At 46.7% G+C, this 24,877-nt stretch overlaps 1 protein-coding gene across 1 annotated transcript in view; it reads left to right on the top strand.

The window, feature by feature from the left end:
- The window catches only part of LOC110515614 (coronin-7), a 260,709-nt gene that overhangs the window by 49,523 nt on the left and 186,309 nt on the right, over positions 1 to 24,877 (top strand). Inside the window, exons 8-9 of the mRNA XM_036941757.1 lie at positions 23,944 to 24,030; positions 24,169 to 24,251. Of these exons, the coding sequence (XP_036797652.1) occupies positions 23,944 to 24,030; positions 24,169 to 24,251 (170 nt within the window). The remainder of the gene's footprint in view (positions 1 to 23,943; positions 24,031 to 24,168; positions 24,252 to 24,877) is intronic.

Below are 24,877 nucleotides of genomic sequence, written 5' to 3'. Positions count from 1 at the left end.
ATGTTGAGATGTCTGTTACTGGAACTATGTGAAGCATTTATTTGGGCTGCAACCTGAAGTGCAGTTAACTGTAATGAACTTATCCTCTGCAGCAGAGGTAACTCTGGGTCTTCCTTTCCTGTGGCGGTCCTCATGAGAGACAGTTAACTGTAATGAACTTATCCTCTGTAGCAGAGGTAACTCTGGGTCTTCCTTTCCTGTGGCGGTCCTCATGAGAGACAGTTAACTGTAATGAACTGATCCTCTGTAGCAGAGGTAACTCTGGGTCTTCCTTTCCTGTGGCGGTCCTCATGAGAGACAGTTAACTGTAATGAACTTATCCTTTGTAGCAGAGGTAACTCTGGGTCTTCCTTTCCTGTGGTGGTCCTCATGAGAGACAGTTTCATCACAGCACTTCATGGTTTTTGCGACTGCACTTAAAGAAAATGTAAAACGTCTTTAAATGTTCCATATTGACTAACCTTCATGTCTTAAAGTAATAATGGATTGTCCTTTCTCTGTGCTTAACTGCGCTGTTCTTGCCATTAATATGGACTTAGTCTTTTACCAAATAGGGTTATCTTTTGTATACCACCCCTACCTTGTCACAACCCAACTGATTGGCTCAAACTCATTAAGATGTAAACAAATTCCACAACTGAACTTTTATTAAGGCACACCTGTTATTTGAAATGCATTCCAGATGACTACCTCATGAGGCTGGTTGAGAGAATTCCAAGAGTGTGCAAAGCTGTCATCAAGGCAAAGGGTGGCTCCTTTGAAGAATCTCCAATATAACATTTGTTTTTGGTTATTACATGATTCCATGTGTGTTATTTCATAGTTTTGATATCTCTCTCCAGTGGGTTCTGTCTTGGTGTTAGGTGATATCTCTCTCCAGTGGGCTCTGTCTTTATGTTAGGTGATATCTCTCTCCAGTGGGCTCTGTCTTGGTGTTAGGTGATATCTCTCTCCAGTGGGTTCTGTCTTGGTGTTAGGTGATATCTCTCTCCAGTGGGCTCTGTCTTTATGTTAGGTGATATCTCTCTCCAGTGGGCTCTGTCTTGGTGTTAGGTGATATCTCTCTCCAGTGGGTTCTGTCTTGGTGTTAGGTGATATCTCTCTCCAGTGGGCTCTGTCTTTATGTTAGGTGATATCTCTCTCCAGTGGGCTCTGTCTTGGTGTTAGGTGATATCTCTCTCCAGTGGGTTCTGTCTTGGTGTAAGGTGATATCTCTCTCCAGTGGGCTCTGTCTTGGTGTTAGGTGATATCTCTCTCCAGTGGGCTCTGTCTTGATGTTAGGTGATTTTCTGTTGCTGAGCTATTATGTCCAGTGTTCCCTGGAGAACTGTCCCAGAGGGAGAAGCCAGCCAGCTGGGGGTGTAGTGGGCCATGCTGTGTCCCCAGGCCCCAGGGTGACCACATCACAGTACTTCCTGGTCTCAGGCCAGACTCCTAGCTGACTGGATGGTTTGCCAACTGCTGTGGGCACTCAGGCCCAATTAGCACCGTGGCGAAATAATCACAGCCTTCCTCCCCACTTCTGTGTGTTTTATATCACTTCACACTGCAGTTAAAGCGATTTGTAGGCCTGGGCAAATATGACAGAGACGTTGATCTCGCCAGCTCCACTGGGGCAAAGCTGTTGCTTTTAGTCATTTAGCAGAAGCTCTTATCCAGTTACTGTAGTGACTTCATACTTTTACGTACTGGTCCCCTGTGGGATTCAAACCCACAACCCTGGAATTGCAAGCACCATGCTCTACCACCCATCCTCTACCACCCATCCTCTACCACCCATGCTCTACCAACCATGCTCTACCACCCATGCTCTACCAACCATGCTCTACCAACCATGCTCTACCACCCATATGCTCTACCACCCATATGCTCTACCACCCATATGCTCTACCAACCATGCTCTACCAACCATGCTCTACCACCCATGCTCTACCACCCATGCTCTACCAACCATGCTCTACCAACCATGCTCTACCAACCATGCTCTACCACCCATGCTCTACCAACCATGCTCTACTACACGGATCAGTTAGTCCTAGACTCTTTCTCATGAGTCTTTCCTCGATTCCTCACATCCTCTCTTCTAGACTTTTTCTCAAAAGTTATTGGAGGAAAAGGTTAGAGGGAAGGGACCTTGGATCTTCTCCTCCAATGCGTTTTGAGAAGGAGGCGAGGAGAGAGGACGCAAGGAAAAATGAGTTTGGATAGAGCCCAGGGGAGTTGGGGAAGGAACAGCACTAGAGTTTGGACCTCCAGTGGAATGGTGTGGAGAAAGTCTAAAGTGGGTTTCATATCTCCTGCCAGAATCAAAATATAACCTGTGAGATTAGTGGTTTGTCCGTTTCCCACCATTCCCCTTGTGACCGCTTGGCTTCGCTTGGCTTCATCTCACAGGTGCAGGATGATTTGAGTATATGAAAATGTGTTTTTCCTAATCTTTCTCAAAGGCATTTATATCTGCTTCGCAGATGTGCTGACTGTAACATCCCCTCCTAATGTAGCTGCCCAAAATAAGCAAATAAAAACAAGTTCTCCGTCTCTGAGTCCGTCAGTCTTTGTTCCTGACTCACCATGAGTCATCAGAGCAGAAGTCAGAAAGGCCTGTCTATCAGGCTCACTAATGGGTTTTGCACCCTGTGTGATTTCCTCCACAAACATCTCGTACCGTATTAGATTACCCTCTGCACCGTCAGACTTTATCAGCACACCACGACCGGACGTTCCTAGCATCGACTGGGACGATATGTTCTTCTTGGCAGTGGTCGTGTGCAGGCCATTGTCACCTGACGCTTGTCCCGGAAACACATGGTTAAAACCGAAAGGCCAGTTGACCATAAAAGGACGTCGGCAAAAACCCAAATTGGCTGCCCTTTAGCCAGGATTTCTAGACGTGGCTGTATGTCTGCGTCTGATGGAGGGACCTGCAGACACACAGAGCGACCTGGCCTCTGAGACTATTTCTGAAAGTTGCCTCATCTGCGTCAAGAGAAATCACGTGGCACCAATCGAAAGAGGGGGGTAACGCGTTAAGCATTCTATCCCACCAGTATAGGTTATCGGGGAGGGGGGGGGGGGGGGGGGGGGGGGGGGGGGGGGGGGGGGGGGGGGGGCTAGGAGGAGGGGGGGGGGGGGGTTGGTGTGTGTATCTGGGAGGATGCATGTACTGAATGGCAAGAATTTACTCACAGTAACATGGACTTCTAGGCAATAAACAAAAGTCCTGATTTGGAATCGCCAATACTTGGCATTTTAGGGAACTCGCATAGGACTTGTTTATGTTTATTTACGTTCTGTAACGATCCTGGGTAAACAGATGAGGAAGAGGTGGATGATATCCTCCAGGAAATAAAAGAGTAGCAGGAGGAGGGTTTTGAAGACGAGTGCCAGCTACTGAAAGCCTACACCTGTGGGAAAGCCGTATCTCAGAGCGCCTGCTGCCGTTACGTTCAGCACGGAGGTAGTTGGACCACCTGTCCTCCATTTTCCTGTCTGTATTTTTAGCCACAGGTTTGTGGACAAACCACAGGGCCTATACAGCCCCAGCCTGCACACTACACAATCAACAGACCTTATGACCTGCCCTGAATCTCTCCTTATTGAACAGTCTTATACTCAGCTGGTCCCTCCCCGGATTTTGTGTTAAACGCTCTACAACAAAGCTTTCTTAGTGTCCAAAAAGCATTCTCTGCCCTTAACCTTGTCCTGAACACCTCCAAAACAAAGGTAATGTGGTTTGGTAATAAGAATGCCCCTCTCCCCACAGGTGTGATTACTGCCTCTGAGGGTTTAGAGCTTGAGGTAGTCACCTCATACAAGTACTTGGGAGTATGGCTAGACGGTACACTGTCCTTCTCTCAGCACATATCAAAGCTGCAGGCTAAAGTTAAATCTAGACTTGGTTTCCTCTATCGTAATCACTCCTCTTTCACCCCAGCTGCCAAACTAACCCTGATTCAGATGACCATCCTACCCATGCTAGATTATGGAGATGTAATTTAGTTTGTCTGTTCAGTTCGCTGCAGCTGGCGACTGGAACGAGCTGCAACAAACACTCAAAATGGTCAGTTTTATCTCAATCTCTTCATTCAAAGACTCAATCATGGACAGTCTTACTGACAGTTGTGGCTGCATTGTGTGATGTATTGTGGCCTCTACTTTCTTTCCTTTGTGCTGTTGTCTGGGACCAATAATGTTTGTACCATGTTTTGTCCTGCTGCCATGTTGCTGCCATGTTGTTGTCCTGTTGTGTTACTAACATGCTGTGTTGTCATGTGTTGATGCCTTGCTATGTTGTTGTCTTACGTCTCTCTTTATGTAGTGTTGTGGTATCTCTTGTCGTGATGTGTGTTTTGTCCTATATTTAAAAAACACATTTAATCCCGTCCCCCGTCCCCGCAGGAGGCCTTTTGTAAGCCTGCATTGTAAATAAGAATTTGTTCTTAACTGACTTGCCTAGTTAAATAAAGGTTAAATATCTCTCTCTCTATAACTCTACCTCTTTGTCTCTCTCTCTCTCTCTCTCTCTCTCTCTCTCTCTCTCTGTGTACCTCTGTCTCTCTCTATAACTCTACCTCTGTGTCTCTCGCTCTCGCGCTATCTCGCTCTCTCTCTCTGTACCTTGCTCTCTCTGTACCTCGCTCTCGCTCTCTCTGTACCTCGCTCTCGCGCTCTCTGTACCTCGTTCTCTCTCTCTCTGTACCTCGCTCTCTCTCTCTCTCTCTCTCTGTACCTCGCTCGCTCGCTCTCTCTCTCTCTGTACCTAGCTCTCTCTCTCTCTCTGTACCTCGCTCTCTCTCTCTCTGTACCTCGCTCTCTCTCTCTCTGTACCTCGCTCTCTCTCTCTGTACCTCGCTCTCTCTCTCTGTACCTTGCTCTCTCTCTGTACCTTGCTCTCTCTCTGTACCTCGCTCTCTCTCTCTCTCTGTACCTCGCTCTCTCTCTCTCTCTGTACCTCGCTCTCTCTCTCTCTCTCTGTACCTTGCTCTCTCTCTCTCTCTCTCTCTGTACCTCGCTCTCTCTCTCTCTCTCTCTCTGTACCTCGCTCTCGCTCTCTCTCTGTACCTCGCTCTCGCTCTCTCTCTGTACCTCGCTCTCGCTCTCTCTCTGTACCTCGCTCTCGCTCTCTCTGTACCTCGCTCTCGCTCTCTCTGTACCTCGCTCTCGCTCTCTCTGTACCTCGCTCTCGCTCTCTCTCTGTACCTCGCTCTCTCTCTCTCTCGCTCGCTCTCTCTCTGTACCTAGCTCTCTCTCTCTCTGTACCTCGCTCTCTCTCTGTACCTCGCTCTCTCTCTCTCTCTCTCTCTCTCTCTGTACCTCGCTCTCTCTCTCTCTCTCTCTGTACCTCGCTCTCTCTCTCTCTCTCTGTACCTCGCTCTCTCTCTCTCTCTTTGTGTACCTCGCTCTCTCTCTCTCTCTCTCTCTCTCTCTCTCTGTACCTCGCTCTCTCTCTCTGTACCTCTCTCTAGTGTTGTTCCTGTTTTATTTTCCCACCAGGTTGAAGGAACCTGAAGGCCAGTGTTGTTCCTGTTTTAGTTTTCCACCAGGTTGAAGGAACCTGAAGGCCAGTGTTGTTCCTGTTTTATTTTTCCACCAGGTTGAAGGAACCTGAAGGCCAGTGTTGTTTCTTGCACGTTCTGAAACCAAACAGTCAGTGACGTCTTTGCGGCTGGCGCTGTAGTGGCCGTCAATCTCTCAAAGTCCCCTAGCGAAATGGAAACCAAACCAGCTGCCAATCATTCTCTGAAGAGACCTGTAATTGAAGATGGAAATTTTCCTTCCTAATTCCAAAACACACTCTGAGAGCAGAATAGTTTGTGTGTGCATAATGGAGCCTGACCAACGCAGGGTTTTATTTAGTCAGTGGTTTGGCACTGGTGTGAATGTGTGGTAATATCTGGGGCACATCTGCACTTGCTTCCCATAGACCGGTATAAAGGTGTTATATAATAGAAGGTTTTCTTCTTTCAGGATCACAACTCTTTTTAAATGGCAGATAGAAAGTGTGTATATGTGTGTGTATGGACAGTACCAGTCAAAAGTTTGGTCACACTTGTTTTTTCTTTATTTTTACTATTTCCTACATTGTAGAATAATAGTGAAGACATCTATGAAATAACACATATGGAATCATGTAGTAACCAAAAAAGTGTTAAACAAATGAAAATAGATTTTAGATTCTTCAAAGTAGCCACCCTTTGCCTTGATGACAGCTTTGCACACTCTTGGCATTCTCTCAACCAGTTTCATGAGGAATGCTTTTCCAATAGTCTTGAATATGTTCCCACAGCACTTGTTGGCTGCTTTTCCTTCCCTCTGTAGTCCAACTCATCCCAAACCATTTCAATTGGGTTGAGGTTGGGCATTGTGGAGGTCAGGTCATCTGTTGCAGCACTCCATCACTCTCCTTTTTGGTCAAATAGCCCTTACACAGCCTGGAGGTGTGTTGGGTTATTGTACTGTTAAAAAACAAATGATAGTCTCACTAAGCGCAAACCAGATGGGATGGCGTATCGCTGCAGAATGCTGTGGTAGCCATGCTGGTTAAGTGTGCCTTGAATTCAAAATAAATCTCAGACAGTGTCACCAGCAAAGCATCATCACACCTCCTCCTCCATGCTTCACGATGGGAACCACACATGCAGAGATCATCTGTTCACCTACTCTGCATCTCACAAAGACACGGCGGTTGGAACCAAAAATCTAAAATTTGGACTCAACAGACCAAAGGACAGATTTCTAATGGTCTAATGTCCATTGCTCATGTTTCTTGGCACAAGCAAGTCTCTTCTTCTTATTGGTGTCCTTTAGTAGTGGTTTCTTTGCAGCGATTTGACCATGAAGACCTGATTCATGCAGTCTCCTCTGAACAGTTGATGTTGAGATGTGTCTGTTTCTTGAACTCTGTGAAGCATTTATTTGGGCTGCAATTTCTGAGTCTGGTAACTCTAATGAACTTATCCTCTGCAGCAGAGGTAACTCTGAGTCTTCCTTTCCTGTGGTGGTCCTCATGAGAGCCAGTTTCATCACAGTGCATGATGGTTTTTACGACTGCACTTGAAGAAACTTTCAAAGTTCTTGAAATTCTTGGCATTGACTGACCTTCATGTCTGAAAGTAATGATGGACTGTCATTTCTCTTTGCTTATTTGAGCTGTTCTTGCCATAATATGGACTTGGTCTTTTACCAAATAGGGTTATATTTTGTATACGACCTCTACCTTGTCACAACACAACTGATTGGCTCAAACTCATTAAGAAGGAAAGAAATTCCACAAATTAACTTTTAACAAGGCACACCTGTTATTTGAAATGCATTCCAGGTGACTACCTCATGAAGCTGGTTGAGAGAATTCCAAGAGTGTGCACTTGGCTACTTTGAAGATTCTCAAATATAAAATATATTTTGATTTGTTTAACCCTTTTTGGGTTACTACATGATTCCATGTGTCATTTTATAGTTTTGATGTCTTCACTATTATTCTACAATGTAGAAAATAGTAAAGATAAAGAAAAACCCTTGAATGAGTAGGTGTGTCCAAACTGTTGACTGGTACCGTGTGTGTGTGGGATGACACTGGGATATCCTCTGTTAACATCATGAGTTGGCCAACACGCGCAAACACACACGCAAACACACACACAAACACACACACACACACGCAAACACACACACACACACAAACACACACACACACACACAAACACACACACACACACAAACACACACACAAACACACACGCAAACAAACACACACACACAAACACACACGCAAACACACACAAACACACACACAAACACACACGCAAACACACACACACACAAACACACACACACAAACACACACACACAAACACACACACACAAACACACACGCAAACAAACACACACACACAAACACACACACACACGCAAACAAACACACACACACACACACACACACACGCAAACACACACAAACACACACACACACAAACACACACGCAAACACACACACACACAAACACACACGCAAACACACACACACACACAAACACACACACACAAACACAAACACACACGCAAACACACACACACACGCAAACACACACACACACACGCAAACACACACACACACGCAAACACACACACACACACGCAAACAAACACACAAACACGCACACACACACACATTGCATCATTGGGGGCCATATTACTATTTCCCTGATGGCAGCCTACAGCCATGGCCCACAGCCCTCCTGCTGTCTCTATGGTTCATATCAACTGGGTTTTTTCCACCTCTTTAGTATTTGTAACTTTAACTCCTAGAAAGACAGGGGAGAGAGAGGGGGAGAGAATGGCATGAAGACAACGGCAGACAAATTTAGTGAATAAAAGGTGGGGGGGGGGGGTCTCTGGCTGAGAAACAACATTTAGCTATTTTTAAAGCAAATTTTCTGCAGTTATACACATTTTCCCATGGTTTCTGCCTTGTTCTTATGCTATCTGAGGGTCTCAAACATTGTAACAAATCAATGGGGGCCCCATGCCATTTTGGAATTACACAGGTCTCCCAGACTTTTTAGTTTATTTAAAATGTGCTTTACATCTGGTTTTAGTCATTTAAGGTTACACTGAAGACGTCTTATCATTATGAAAATTACCCCCCCAAAAAAGAAATATATATTTTGCAATGGCGGCCAATGCATATAGGGGAAACACTGTCTAGATATCTCAAGCAGTAAGATTTCTTCAAAGATTTGAAGCTGAGATGTTAAGCTCAACTTTAAGTAACCAAACACTCCCATGTGTATTAGTGTGTCAGAGGGGTTTGACCCAACGGTGTACGACGAGGTCAAAACTCAAGTCACTGCTGTTTCCGCTGCACCCCCCCCCCCCCCCCCCCCCCCCACCCACCCACCCACCAATCATCTAGGCTTTAGCCTTCTAATAGATATGTATCGTTGTTCTGACGCTTACCTCTGATTTTAATTAGAGGAATGAAAGGCGGAGAGTAGAAGGGAATGAGAGGTAGAGAAAAAGAAAGAAAGAAGGATCTGTGGGTTCTTGAGTTTGAGGAGAGACGAAGTGAGGGCGGGAACTGGAAGATGTTTCCAATTAATGGTTGAAAAAGTGGTGGTCAGCGGGAGAGGAAATGAAAGAATAAATTGGCTGGTTTGATTTGTATGTTTTTTTCTTCCTCCCGTTTTCCCCAGTTCCCCTCGTTCTGTCCCTCCTGTCCTATTTGCAGCTGGTCTACTGGCTTCTGTGAAAAGAGGGAATACAATTGGAGACCGTGAATAGGCCAGTTCTATTCGGAGTCTGAATAATGGCGCAAATGGGGCATGAAAGAGAAAATGGTGGTACAGGAAAGTCAAATAGTTAGTGAAAGAACTAATTGCCTGTACATGAAAAGAAAAAAGTGGAATCGGTCTGTTTTAAGGATAGATGATACAATGGGGTGAAGGTTATTGATTAAAGGAGAGGGTGAATGAAGGGAAAGAGGGATGGCTCCATTAGAGGAGTGGAAGAGAGGGGAAATGAGGAGCAGGTTGAGGGATGAAGGAGTGCAGCTGGGGTAGGGTATGCCTGATTCTTGACAGTACAGCTGACCCGGGTTCAAGTAGTATTTGCTTTCTTTCAAATACTTTGGCTGTGCTTGATTGAGCTTGCCTGGCACAAGGGAAGCAATGGGAAAAGTCACAAAGGAGCAAACCCCACCCATCTGCAAACCCTGTCCAATAAAATGCTCAGTAGTATTTGAACCCAGGTCTGGAATACAGTATTTCTGGTCGCTGGTCTGTCCGGGGGCGGAGGCAGTAATCAGGTTCCAATTCCACCACAGCAGCTCTGTGCAGCAGATCAGACCAGGCAGGGGGACACAGTCCCTTTAATCAGAACACTGGGCAGTTTGATTAGTTAGGTCTGGAATGGATGCCTGGTCTGTCAGCACTGCAGGAGACATTATTAACGGTTGTCACTTGTTACTACAGCCACAAAGTCAAAATTGTCTATATCGTAAAAATGCATGCTGTTTGTTTAACTTAATTTAAGGTTAGGCATAAGGTTAGAAGTGTGGTTAAGGTTAGGCATAAGGTTAGAAGTGTGGTTAAGGTTAGGCATAAGGTTAGAAGTGTGGTTAAGGTTAGGCATAAGGTTAGAAGTGTGGTTAAGGTTAGGCATAAGGTTAGAAGTGTGGTTAAGGTTAGGCATAAGGTTAGAAGTGTGGTTAAGGTTAGGTATAAGGTTAGGGTTAGGTTTTAAGAAGTGACATTTTGACATAATTATGACTTTTTTGGTTGTGGTAACCACTAGTGACCACTCAAAGGGTTCATGAGGTTTTAGAGAAAGTTGTTTAAACTGTAATTGTATTTACTGGATAAATAAAGTGTTTATTTTTATTGAGCCTTTATTACGTGTAGAGAGGATAATGAAAACCAAGAATGAGTGAATACATTTATTCTAATAGTGATTGATGAAGGAATGAATGGGAGATTTCTACCACTGATCGATGACCCTTGTTATCCATTAGTACTACAACCATCACAGCAATGTGACATTAAAGTTCTATCATCTATCCATCATATCAAAGTCATGTGATCTATAGGAAAAATAAGCAGCAGGAGAAAGCCAGTTTAAACAGTTTCTACAGGACTGGTACTCATCATAACATACTTATGGCCCCAGTGAGCACATGGAATTAGAGAGGGAGGGAGGGAGAGTGCAATCGTTCCCATATGTGCTCATTGACACCTGATACACAGTCCTGGTGGGCGAAACAACATTCTCTCTGAGTGACACAGATGTGCTCTCTGTCTGGTTAAGCTGGGCTTGCTAATACATAAGGAGAATGGGAGTGAGAAGGCTCCTGTGTTTTTATTGGGAGAGGGACATTAAATAGACCCATAAATCCATAATCTTTAGAGGTAGACACTGACTGGGTCTGTTTTGGAGAGGTCTTCTGTCTGTCTCAGTGTGTCTATAACACTACCACTCTTCATTGTAAATCACCTCTGTTTTTATACCTGTTATTACAGGATCATCCTTCTTTGGAGGGGTTATCACCACTTTCTCTCCCTCACTTAGAGAGAAATAGGCTACACACACACACACACACACACACACACACTCTGACTGTTTCCCTCCCTGTAGAGACCAGTCTTTCCTCTCTTTTCAGAATTCTACATTTTGTCATCAACACCTGTATTATTATTCGCCTCACAATTTAATGATGTCACTTCCAAAGTACCTCTCCCGTTGGATTGGTCCGTCTCTGACCCCAAATGACCCCATCGTTGAGGCAGGTGAGCCCTGAGCTCCTCGCTTCCTCTCTACTTCCCCATTCAGACCCTCCAAGTCACGCACCATCACTCTCTCCCTCCTCCTTCACTCCCTGGATTCCTACAACTCAGACCTTTGTGTTTATCTTTGTTCTGCTGCTAAGGAAAACATACCACTCGTTTCTCTAGACAGCCTGATGTCCAGATGCTGTGTCCTCTGTGGGCCCTGTGGTGTCAGCAGCAGCCCTGCTCTCTGTGGGCCCTGTGGTGTCAGCAGCAGCCCTGCTCTCTGTAGGCCCTGTGGTGTCAGCAGCAGCCCTGCTCTCTGTGGGCCCTGTGGTGTCAGCAGCAGCCCTGCTCTCTGTAGGCCCTGTGATGTCAGCAGCAGCCCTGCTCTCTGTAGGCCCTGTGATGTCAGCAGCAGCCCTGCTCTCTGTGGGCCCTGTGGTGTCAGCAGCAGCCCTGCTCTCTGTGGGCCCTGTGATGTCAGCAGCAGCCCTGCTCTCTGTGGGCCCTGTGGTGTCAGCAGCAGCCCTGCTCTCTGTGGGCCCTGTGGTGTCAGCAGCAGCCCTGCTCTCTGTGGGCCCTGTGGTGTCAGCAGCAGCCCTGCTCTCTGTGGGCCCTGTGGTGTCAGCAGCAGCCCTGCTCTCTGTGGGCCCTGTGGTGTCAGCAGCAGCCCTGCTCTCTGTAGGCCCTGTGATGTCAGCAGCAGCCCTGCTCTCTGTAGGCCCTGTGATGTCAGCAGCAGCCCTGCTCTCTGTAGGTTGAGTGGCCGCCAGGCAAGGTCCCCTACCCTAAATCTGAAACACCGTTTTTGGGGAGACAGGAGGGAGACTGGGAAGGAAGGGGGAGCTCTATAGCCTGATGGATAACTCTGGTCCCCCCTGGCCTCCTGAGTGTCCCCCCCCCCCCCCCCACACACAAACACACACACACACCGCTGCACAACCACTGCCGCTGCTGTCAGCGAGCGCTGCTGAATTATGACATCACCATGTGTCTGAGACTCTGTCAGGCACGCGTGCCATCAGATCTGGTGTGGACAACGAACACAGTGACATCATCACCGTCAGACTGTTAGATGTAGGGCTAGTGTGCGTGTGTGTGTGTGTATGCATGCACAGGGTTCTGTTTGATATTACTGCCGTTTATTTGCCTTCAATCCTGGAGCTGTCTGTTGAAAGCTGCTGTCATGGTAAATTACATTGGCTCTGTCTCAAATTGCACACTTCTCTGCACTGCTTTTGACCCGATCCCAAGGGCCCATAGTGCTCTGGTCAAAAGTAGTGCACTACGTAGGGAATAGGGTGCCATTTGGGATGCAGATACTTTGTACAGGTCAGACAGAGGGTAATCTCGGCACCCAGAATGGAATCTTGCGTGTACGTAACTCTGTCACAAGAGCCTAGACACAGGGGGACATCTGGCTGAGACTGCCCTCTAGTCTACCCTGTCATTTAGGTCAAGGCACGTCTTTTTAGATTTGATGTAAGGCATATGTTGCCAAGGCTATATCTTTAGGCCGGGTCTCTTCTTAGCACGGTGTTACTTTACCTGAGGAAAATGAGCAAAGAGATTATGACAGAGGTGTGTGTGTGTGTCTGTGTCTGTGTCTGTCTTGGCGACGCGTCATTGTCCGGCCTGCGCCATTTGGGCATCTCCCCAGCTCAGGCCTGGGAGTATCCTAAAAACAAGGCATTTAGTTTACTAAGTCATTTAGTTGCTGTGGGACATGTCAGTTATTACTAAGTCATTTAGTTGCTGTGGGACATGTCAGTTATTACTAAGTCATTTAGTTGCTGTGGGACATGTCAGTTATTACTAAGTAATTTAGTTGCTGTGGGACATGTCAGTTATTACTTAGTCATTTAGTTGCTGTGGGACTTGTCAGTTATTACTAAGTCATTTAGTTGCTGTGAGACTTGTCAGTTATTACTAAGTCATTTAGTTGCTGTGAGATATGTCAGTTATTACTAAGTCATTTAGTTGCTGTGAGACATGTCAGTTATCACAACAACAGACAGAGCTGATAGATAATACGTTAAACACAATGAGACAGTTCTGTTGACAGGTCTCCTGTGTTAAAACAGCTTGTTTCATCCACTGGTACACAGTGGCAGCCAGTAAGAATGAGGATCAACACTACTGCTTTCAGACAACACTGCCCTAACGTTATGGCAACATTCAACACCAACCAAGAGAAAGTACTGTACAATAGTCAGAGCCAGAGTCAAAGTCTCTCTGAGTTTGGCCAGTGTCCCAACGTGATGTTTTAATGACCCTGTCACCCACAGAGGAGAAGAGCTGGTTATAGAACACAGAGGAGAAGAGCTGGTTATAGAACACAGAGGAGAAGAGCTGGTTATAGAACACAGAGGAGAAGAGATGGTTGTAGAACACAGAGGAGAAGAGCTGGTTGTAGAACACAGAGGAGAAGAGCTGGTTGTAGAACACAGAGGAGAAGAGCTGGTTATAGAACACAGAGGAGAAGAGCTGGTTATAGAACACAGAGGAGAAGAGATGGTTGTAGAACACAGAGGAGAAGAGACGGTTGTAGAACACAGATAAGAAGAGCTGGTTATAGAACACAGAGGAGAAGAGATGGTTGTAGAACACAGAGAAGAAGAGCTGGTTATAGAACACAGAGGAGAAGAGCTGGTTGTAGAACGCAACGCTCTCTCTCGCGCTCGCTCTCTCTCTCGCTCTCTCTGTACCTCTCTCTGTACCTCTCTCTCTCTCTGTACCTCTCTCTCTCTGTACCTCTCTCTCTCTGTACCTCTCTCTCTGTACCTCTCTCTCTCTCTCTCTCTCTCTCTCTCTCTCTCATTTATTAAATCCATGCTATGAGCTCTCCATTCGTCATGAACCCCTCCCTCTACAGACATTCCTATCTGTCATAATATTCACCCAGAGGAAGCATATGAGACACACACACTGTACCCACCAGCCCCTCCACACACACCCTACCCACCAGCCCCTCCACACACACCCTACCCACCAGCCCCTCCACACACACTGTACCCACCAGACCCTCCACACACACCCTACCCACCAGCCCCTCCACACACACCCTACCCACCAGCCCCTCCACACACACCCTACCCACCATCCTCTCCACAGACACCCTGCCCACCAGACCCTCCACGCACACCCTGCCCACCAGACCCTCCACACACACTGTACCCACCAGACCCTCCACACACACTGTACCCACCAGACCCTCCACACACACTGTACCCACCAGCCCCACCACACACACCCTACCCACCAGCCCCTCCACACACACCCTACCCACCAGACCCTCCACACAAACCCTACCCACCAGCGCCTCCACACACACCCTACCCACCAGCCCCTCCACACACCCTACCCACCAGCCCCTTCACACACACCCTACCCACCAGCCCCTTCACACACACCCTACCCACCAGCCCCTCCACACACACCCTACCCACCAGACCCTCCACACACCCTACCCACCAGCCCCTCCACACCCTACCCACCAGCCCCTCCACACACCCTACCCACCAGCCCCTCCACACACACCCTACCCACCAGCCCCTCCACACACACCCTGCCCACCAGCCCCTCCACACACACCCTACCCACCAGCCCCTCCACACACACCCTACCCACCAGCCCCTCCACACACACCCTGCCCACCAGCCCCTCCACACACACCCTACCCACCAGCCCCTCCACACACACCCTACCCACCAGCCCCTCCACACACACCCTGCCCACCAGCCCCTCCACACACACCCTGCCCACCAGCCCCTCCACACACACCCTACCCACCAGCCCCTCCACACACACCCTACCCACCAGCCCTTCCACACACACCCTACCCACCAGACCCTCCACACACACATTATAAGTACATGTACTGTACCTGAATAAGGCATTGCCATGGTACTGTACCATTTGAAACATCCCCCGTTCATTGTGGCTGTGGTGTGTATCTTACTAAGGAGTTATCATCTCTGTCTTTGTTTAGTGTCCACGTTGCTTAGGAAATATCTGGCTTGGTATGTGTTTAATAGTCCCCCAGTGGGATGGAGATATTTGGACTTCTGCTGAGTTCTACATATACCTCACAGATGGTGTTGGATACAAGACCCCAACACTTCTGCTGAGTTCTACATATACCTCACAGATGGTGTTGGATACAAGACCCCAACACTTCTGCTGAGTTCTACATATACCTCACAGATGGTGTTGGATACAAGACCCCAACACTTCTGCTGAGTTCTCCATATACCTCACAGGTGGTGTTGGATACAAGACCCCAACACTTCTGCTGAGTTCTACATATACCTCACAGATGGTGTTGGATACAAGACCCCAACACTTCTGCTGAGTTCTCCATATACCTCACAGGTGGTGTTGGATACAAGACCCCAACAATTCTGCTGAGTTCTCCATATACCTCACAGGTGGTGTTGGATACAAGACCCCAACAATTCTGCTGAGTTCTACATATACCTCACAGGTGGTGTTGGATACAAGACCCCAACACTTCTGCTGAGTTCTACATATACCTCACAGGTGGTGTTGGATACAAGACCCCAACACTTCTGCTGAGTTCTACATATACCTCACAGATGGTGTTGGATACAAGACCCCAACACTTCTGCTGAGTTCTCCGTATACCTCACAGGTGGTGTTGGATACAAGACCCCAACAATTCTGCTGGGTTCTCCATATACCTCACAGATGGTGTTGGATACAATACCTGGTATGCTGCTCCAAGAGACAGTACATCTGAGGATTTACTTTAAAGACCGCTCTATTGAAGTGTGTGTGTGTGTGTGTGTGTGTGTGTGGGGTGGGCCAAACACACAATCAAACCTGTAACCTTGATGATAATGATATATGCACTTCATGCTACGTTGATTTGGACAGGACCATGGTAGGTGCAGAGCAACTACACACACACACACACAGCCTTGGCCTGGTGTATTGAACTGGCTCAAGCCCTTTGTTTTGGTTGGGCCGTGTATAGTGTGGTGTGATGGCCCAGGGGAGAGGGAGACTACCGACTGGGATTCCTTCCCATTGAAATCAATAGAGACCACATTTCCACAGTGTAACTAACGTCCACCTCCCTGTACCAACCGATCCCCCCCGCAAGGCCTTGAGCTTCTACACTCTGTCAATTCTCACATTACTGTGCAACCAACCAGATCTATAAATGGCTGAAGGATTGTGTGAGTGTGAGTGCACATTAGTGTGTTTTGTCTATTTGATTGTGTGTGTGTGTGTGTGTGTGTGTGTGTGTGTGTGTGTCAAAATCTAATTTATTTATATAGCCCTTCGTACATCAGCTGATATCTCAAAGTGCTGTACAGAAAGAAACCCAGCCTAAAACCCCAAACAGCAAGCAATGCAGGTGTAGAAGCACGGTGGCTAGGAAAAACTCCCTAGAAAGGCCAAAACTTAGGAAGAAACCTAGAGAGGAACCAGGCTATGAGGGGTGGCCAGTCCTCTTCTGGCTGTGCCGGGTGGAGATTATAACAGAACATGGCCAAGATGTTCAAATGTTCATAAATGACCAGCATGGTCCAATAATAATAAGGCAGAACAGTTGAAACTGGAGCAGCAGCACGGCCAGGTGGACTGGGGACAGCAAGGAGTCGTCATGTCAGGTAGTCCTGAGGCATGGTCCTAGGGCTCAGGTCCTCCGAGAAAGAAAGAGAGAAAGAGAGAATTAGAGAGAGCACACTTAAATTCATACAGGACACTGAATAGGACAGGAGAAGTAACTCCAGATATAACAAACTGACCCTAGCCCCCCGACACATAAACTACTGCAGCATAAATACTGGAGTCCTCCGTATGTAACCAGTGGAGAAGAGCCATGGAGAGAAAAACGCAATGAGGCGTTTAAATGAAGAAGTAGAGATGAACCAGGCCATGTTTCTATCCCCCTCAGCACTTGATCCCCAAACCACAAGGCTGGGAGTGTGGTGAGGGAGACGTCAGAGAGGGGAGAGCAGGGGAGGAGGGGGCTTTTAATTAGACCTGATAGGGCCCATATGTGGGATGGGTCCCACCCTGCACATGTGGAGAGCTCTTTGAGCAGATCATTATGTCTCATTTTCACCCCTGTTTTCTTCAACCTGTTGGTTCAGTCTCATATGTGATGGATGACCTTGGGGACTGCCTCACATTCTGAAACGGGGGATCTTCCCACAGTGAGGCCCGGCCCGACACTCAAACTTTAATCTAGAAGCTCTGCACTACACGGCAGCTCAGATTAGTTTTTTCTTTCCTCCACTTGCACCCCCTGTTTTCTTAAACCTGTTGGTTCAGTCTCATACATGACAACAAGCCTTGGGATTCAACCATTTTCTTGAATGAGGGGTTCCCACAGTTCACAGTTAGAGGCCTTGTCACACTAACTACACGGCAGCTCGGGTATTCCACGTGTTTGTTTTTCCTCTGCCTTGCAACGAGGTGATTAGTGTCGCTGTGCGAGCGCCCGGGCGACGACTGCCCTCTTTAGAGATGTCACCACACACAGCACACACACGTGTCAACCCTCTCCTTGTTGTTGCACAGCTGTGGTGTCACGCTCCTCCGAGGGTTGGCACGGCGACAGACGGGTGGTAAAAAACGACAACAGTAATTTGGGGGGGGACAAGCCCAGCGGCTTACTCTGTGGAAACTTCCACTGAGCCTGTTAACTCAAAGCCCAGAGTAGGCTCTCAGCGTAACTGGAGTACTGTACACACACACACACACACAAATGCAGGCAGACATGGGAAGACACACATATGGATGAGGACGGACGGACGGACGGACGGACATGAACACACATGAACACACATGAACACACATGAACAGGGGGTTGTCTGTGTTTTTCAGACTTAAAGATCTGTATCATTAGGCCAACCTAACCTCTGTTGTTAGTCACCCTTCCATTTCCCTGACCCCATATCACTGTCAGGGGAGCAGCAGCCCTGAGGTACATTCCAACAACGTTGTTTTGACATCGGTTTCCACTGAAGATCTTTAGGCATGTTGTGACAACTACTGTAACATTAAATTAACTCCAGTTGTCACTCTACCTCTTCCCTGTATCAGTGTCAAGGGAGCAGGAACCATGTCTAACGTTCTCACAACATTGTTGTGACACCTACTGTGCCGTTACGCAAAAGCTAAGCTCAGTTGTTACATCCTTCCTCTTCCCTGACCTTGTGTCAGTTTCAGGGCAGCTGCACCCCTGTCTAATATTGTCTTATGTTGCAACAATGTTGTTTTAACGTTCTAACAGTGTTGTTTTGACACCAATTTCCATGGTAGCAGTGTTTCAGTAACATAGAGACTCTGTCATAGCAGTAATAGAACCTGGTGTCGGGGGCAGAAGTCACCTAATCTGGTTCAACAACAATAACAAGCCTTTCATTCATTATTTCATTTGGACAAGTCCTAGTTTGACCTCTGTGAATCTCTCACAAGCAGCACTAGAGAACAGTCTCTTGTTTCCCCTCCAGTTTGGATGAGTCAATCTGTCAATCACTCTGTTGTCACTGTCCTCTCCAGGCTATCCTCCTTTGAGACGATCTCTCATTGTTTGTCATTATCTTAATGTTGATCTCACACAATATCCTTCCCTGTCAACAACACGTTTATGAGCAAGATGCATAGTAGTAGTATAGTCTTCATCTACTACTGTATCTGTGACGTCTTCACCTCTACTACTGTAACTGACGTCTTCACCTCTACTACTGTAACTGTGACGTCTTCACCTCTACTACTGTAACTGTGACGTCTTCACCTCTACTACTGTAACTGTGACGTCTTCACCTCTACTACTGTAACTGTGACGTCTTCACCTCTACTACTGTATCTGTGACGTCTTCACCTCTACTACTGTAACTGACGTCTTCACCTCTACTACTGTAACTGTGACGTCTTCACCTCTACTACTGTATCTGTCACGTCTTCACCTCTACTACTGTAACTGACGTCTTCACCTCTACTACTGTAACTGTGACGTCTTCACCTCTACTACTGTAACTGTGACGTCTTCACCTCTACTACTGTAACTGTGACGTCTTCACCTCTACTACTGTAACTGTGACGTCTTCACCTCTACTACTGTATCTGTGACGTCTTCACCTCTACTACTGTAACTGACGTCTTCACCTCTACTACTGTAACTGTGACGTCTTCACCTCTACTACTGTATCTGTCACGTCTTCACCTCTACTACTGTAACTGACGTCTTCACCTCTACTACTGTAACTGTGACGTCTTCACCTCTACTACTGTAACTGTGACGTCTTCACCTCTACTACTGTAACTGTGACGTCTTCACCTCTACTACTGTAACTGTGACGTCTTCACCTCTACTACTGTATCTGTGACGTCTTCACCTCTACTACTGTAACTGACGTCTTCACCTCTACTACTGTAACTGTGACGTCTTCACCTCTACTACTGTATCTGTCACGTCTTCACCTCTACTACTGTAACTGACGTCTTCACCTCTACTACTGTAACTGTGACGTCTTCACCTCTACTACTGTAACTGTGACGTCTTCACCACTACTACTGTAACTGTGACGTCTTCACCTCTACTACTGTATCTGTGACGTCTTCACCTCTACTACTGTAACTGACGTCTTCACCTCTACTACTGTAACTGACGTCTTCACCTCTACTACTGTAACTGTGACGTCTTCACCTCTACTACTGTAACTGTGACGTCTTCACCTCTACTACTGTAACTGTGACGTCTTCACCTCTACTACTGTATTTGTGACGTCTTCACCTCTACTACTGTAACTGACGTCTTCACCTCTACTACTGTAACTGTGACGTCTTCACCTCTACTACTGTAACTGACGTCTTCACCTCTACTACTGTAACTGTGACGTCTTCACCTCTACTACTGTAACTGTGACGTCTTCACCTCTACTACTGTAGCTGTGACGTCTTCACCTCTACTACTGTAGCTGTGACGTCTTCACCTCTACTACTGTAACTGTGACGTCTTCACCTCTACTACTGTAACTGTGACGTCTTCACCTCTACTACTGTAACTGTGACGTCTTCACCTCTACTACTGTAACTGACGTCTTCACCTCTACTACTGTAACTGACGTCTTCACCTCTACTACTGTAACTGTGACGTCTTCACCTCTACTACTGTAACTGTGACGTCTTCACCTCTACTACTGTAACTGTGACGTCTTCACCTCTACTACTGTAACTGTGACGTCTTCACCTCTACTACTGTATCTGTGACGTCTTCACCTCTACTACTGTAACTGACGTCTTCACCTCTACTACTGTATCTGTGACGTCTTCACCTCTACTACTGTAACTGTGACGTCTTCACCTCTACTACTGTAACTGTGACGTCTTCACCTCTACTACTGTAACTGACGTCTTCACCTCTACTACTGTAGCTGTGACGTCTTCACCTCTACTACTGTAGCTGTGACGTCTTCACCTCTACTACTGTAACTGTGACGTCTTCACCTCTACTACTGTAGCTGTGACGTCTTCACCTCTACTACTGTATCTGTGACGTCTTCACCTCTACTACTGTAACTGACGTCTTCACCTCTACTACTGTAACTCAATCAATCAATCAAATTTATTTTATATAGCCCTTCGTACATCAGCTGATATCTCAAAGTGCTGTACAGAAACCCAGCCTAAAACCCCAAACAGCAAGCAATGCAGGTGAAGAAGCACGGTGGCTAGGAAAAACTCCCTAGAAAGGCCAAAACCTAGGAAGAAACCTAGAGAGGAACCAGGCTATGTGGGGTGGCCAGTCCTCTTCTGGCTGTGCCGGGTGGAGATTATAACAAAACATGGTCAAGATGTTCAAATGTTCATAAATGACCAGCATGGTCGAATAATAATAAGGCAGAATAGTTGAAACTGGAGCAGCAGCACAGTCAGGTGGACTGGGGACAGCAAGGAGTCATCATGTCAGGTATTCCTGGGGCATGGTCTTCACCTCTACTGTATCTGTGACGTCTTCACCTCTACTACTGTAACTGTGACGTCTTCACCTCTACTACTGTAACTGACGTCTTCACCTCTACTGTATCTGTGACGTCTTCACCTCTACTACTGTAACTGTGACATCTTCACCTCTACTACTGTAGCTGTGACGTCTTCACCTCTACTACTGTAACTGTGACGTCTTCACCTCTACTACTGTAACTGTGACGTCTTCACCTCTACTACTGTAACTGTGACGTCTTCACCTCTACTACTGTAACTGACGTCTTCACCTCTACTACTGTAACTGACGTCTTCACCTCTACTACTGTAACTGTGACGTCTTCACCTCTACTACTGTAACTGTGACGTCTTCACCTCTACTACTGTAACTGACGTCTTCACCTCTACTACTGTAACTGTGACGTCTTCACCTCTACTACTGTAACTGTGACGTCTTCACCTCTACTACTGTAACTGACGTCTTCACCTCTACTACTGTAACTGACGTCTTCACCTCTACTACTGTATCTGTGACGTCTTCACCTCTACTACTGTATCTGTGATGTCTTCACCTCTACTACTGTAACTGACGTCTTCACCTCTACTACTGTATCTGTGACGTCTTCACCTCTACTACTGTAACTGACGTCTTCACCTCTACTACTGTAACTGTGACGTCTTCACCTCTACTACTGTAACTGTGACGTCTTCACCTCTACTACTGTAACTGTGACGTCTTCACCTCTACTACTGTAACTGTGACGTCTTCACCTCTACTACTGTAACTGACGTCTTCACCTCTACTACTGTATCTGTGACGTCTTCACCTCTACTACTGTAACTGTGACGTCTTCACCTCTACTACTGTAACTGACGTCTTCACCTCTACTACTGTAACTGTGACGTCTTCACCTCTACTACTGTATCTGTGACGTCTTCACCTCTACTACTGTAACTGACGTCTTCACCTCTACTACTGTAACTGTGACGTCTTCACCTCTACTACTGTAACTGTGACGTCTTCACCTCTACTACTGTAACTGTGACGTCTTCACCTCTACTACTGTAACTGTGACGTCTTCACCTCTACTACTGTAACTGACGTCTTCACCTCTACTACTGTATCTGTGACGTCTTCACCTCTACTACTGTAACTGTGACGTCTTCACCTCTACTACTGTAACTGACGTCTTCACCTCTACTACTGTAACTGTGACGTCTTCACCTCTACTACTGTAACTGACGTCTTCACCTCTACTACTGTAACTGTGACGTCTTCACCTCTACTACTGTAACTGTGACGTCTTCACCTCTACTACTGTAACTGACGTCTTCACCTCTACTACTGTATCTGTGACGTCTTCACCTCTACTACTGTATCTGTGATGTCTTCACCTCTACTACTGTAACTGACGTCTTCACCTCTACTACTGTATCTGTGACGTCTTCACCTCTACTACTGTAACTGACGTCTTCACCTCTACTACTGTAACTGTGACGTCTTCACCTCTACTACTGTAACTGTGACGTCTTCACCTCTACTACTGTAACTGTGACGTCTTCACCTCTACTACTGTAACTGTGACGTCTTCACCTCTACTACTGTAACTGACGTCTTCACCTCTACTACTGTATCTGTGACGTCTTCACCTCTACTACTGTAACTGTGACGTCTTCACCTCTACTACTGTAACTGACGTCTTCACCTCTACTACTGTAACTGTGACGTCTTCACCTCTACTACTGTATCTGTGACGTCTTCACCTCTACTACTGTAACTGACGTCTTCACCTCTACTACTGTATCTGTGACGTCTTCACCTCTACTACTGTAATTGACGTCTTCACCTCTACTACTGTAACTGACGTCTTCACCTCTACTACTGTAGCTGTGACGTCTTCACCTCTACTACTGTAACTGTGACGTCTTCACCTCTACTACTGTATCTGTGACGTCTTCACCTCTACTACTGTAACTGACGTCTTCACCTCTACTACTGTAACTGACGTCTTCACCTCTACTACTGTATCTGTGACGTCTTCACCTCTACTACTGTAACTGACGTCTTCACCTCTACTACTGTAACTGTGACGTCTTCACCTCTACTACTGTAACTGTGACGTCTTCACCTCTACTACTGTAACTGTGACGTCTTCACCTCTACTACTGTAACTGTGACGTCTTCACCTCTACTACTGTAACTGACGTCTTCACCTCTACTACTGTATCTGTGACGTCTTCACCTCTACTACTGTAACTGTGACGTCTTCACCTCTACTACTGTAGCTGTGACGTCTTCACCTCTACTACTGTAGCTGTGACGTCTTCACCTCTACTACTGTATCTGTGACGTCTTCACCTCTACTACTGTAACTGACGTCTTCACCTCTACTACTGTAACTGACGTCTTCACCTCTACTACTGTAACTGACGTCTTCACCTCTACTACTGTAACTGTGACGTCTTTACCTCTACTACTGTAACTGTGACGTCTTCACCTCTACTACTGTATCTGTGACGTCTTCACCTCTACTACTGTAACTGACGTCTTCACCTCTACTACCATGTTGTTTATGAGTCATATTTGCTGTCAAACATCATGACTCTTAGCCATAACAATTTGCTCAATGTGTCTCTCTCATAGCCTCTCTGTCTGTGACCTTAACCTAACCCAGGTATTCAATCAAACTCTGTGTCCTCCTGTGTGTCTCTACAGAGTGCCCAGGGACTTCAGAGTAACAAGGACTCTCGAATCCTTTGGGTCAAGGACTCTGACCACATACTGACCACTGGCTTCGATCAGGTGACGACATTACTACACACACATTTTTAAGTGTGTGTGTGTGTGTGTGTGTGTGTGTGTGTGTGTGTGTGTGTGTGTGTGTGTGTGTGTGTGTGTGTTAAAGTGTATTTATTAAACTCTACATGATTATGTGTTCAGATGCGGGGTCGGGAGGTGAGACTGTGGGACAGCAGGAAATTGGGTTCCTCTCTGGGCTCTGCCAACCTGGGCACCTCCAATGGGTGAGTACACATTGACCATGCTGTTAGTCTGTCTGTATGTTTTAGGAGTGTGTGTGTCTGTGGGCCTTGCCATAGGCCTACTCTCGTGTGTGTGTGTGTGTGTGTTGGAATGTCCAGGAGCTGGCCCCAAACCAAATTTGCCACAGATGAGAGCTGAATATCTATGATATTCAGTGTGTCTTCATGTTCAGTGTACATTTACTCTGCAGCCTGTTGTGGTATGAGTACAAACTGCACATATGTGTGTGTGTGGCTTGTGTCTAGACCCCTACATGTTCTAGGCTGTGTCCCAAATGGCACCTTATATTCCCTATGTAGTACACTACTGTTGAGCGCGGCCCATAGGGCTCTGGTCCAAAGTAGCACACTCTATAGGGAATAGCGTTCCATTTAGGACACAGCCTCAGAATATTGAGATTTTGGACCTCCCAGACTTATGACAGTACCTCTCTACATTCCAAGCATTTCCTGGGTCCTGTCCCAAACAGAGGAGCCCCTCTTCCTTCCTCTGTCCTCTTAAAGACAAGTCTGTCTGTCTGGGTAGGGGACGGGGTGAGGGGTTATAGGTCATAGTAGCAGTGCGTGCTCACGCACGCATGCTCACATGTCTGCAAGAAAGCAGGCAC

This window comes from Oncorhynchus mykiss, chromosome 13 (genome assembly GCF_013265735.2).
Source record: "Oncorhynchus mykiss isolate Arlee chromosome 13, USDA_OmykA_1.1, whole genome shotgun sequence".
Classification (NCBI taxonomy): domain Eukaryota; kingdom Metazoa; phylum Chordata; class Actinopteri; order Salmoniformes; family Salmonidae; genus Oncorhynchus; species Oncorhynchus mykiss.
This window is presented reverse-complemented; position numbering and strand designations above follow the sequence as displayed.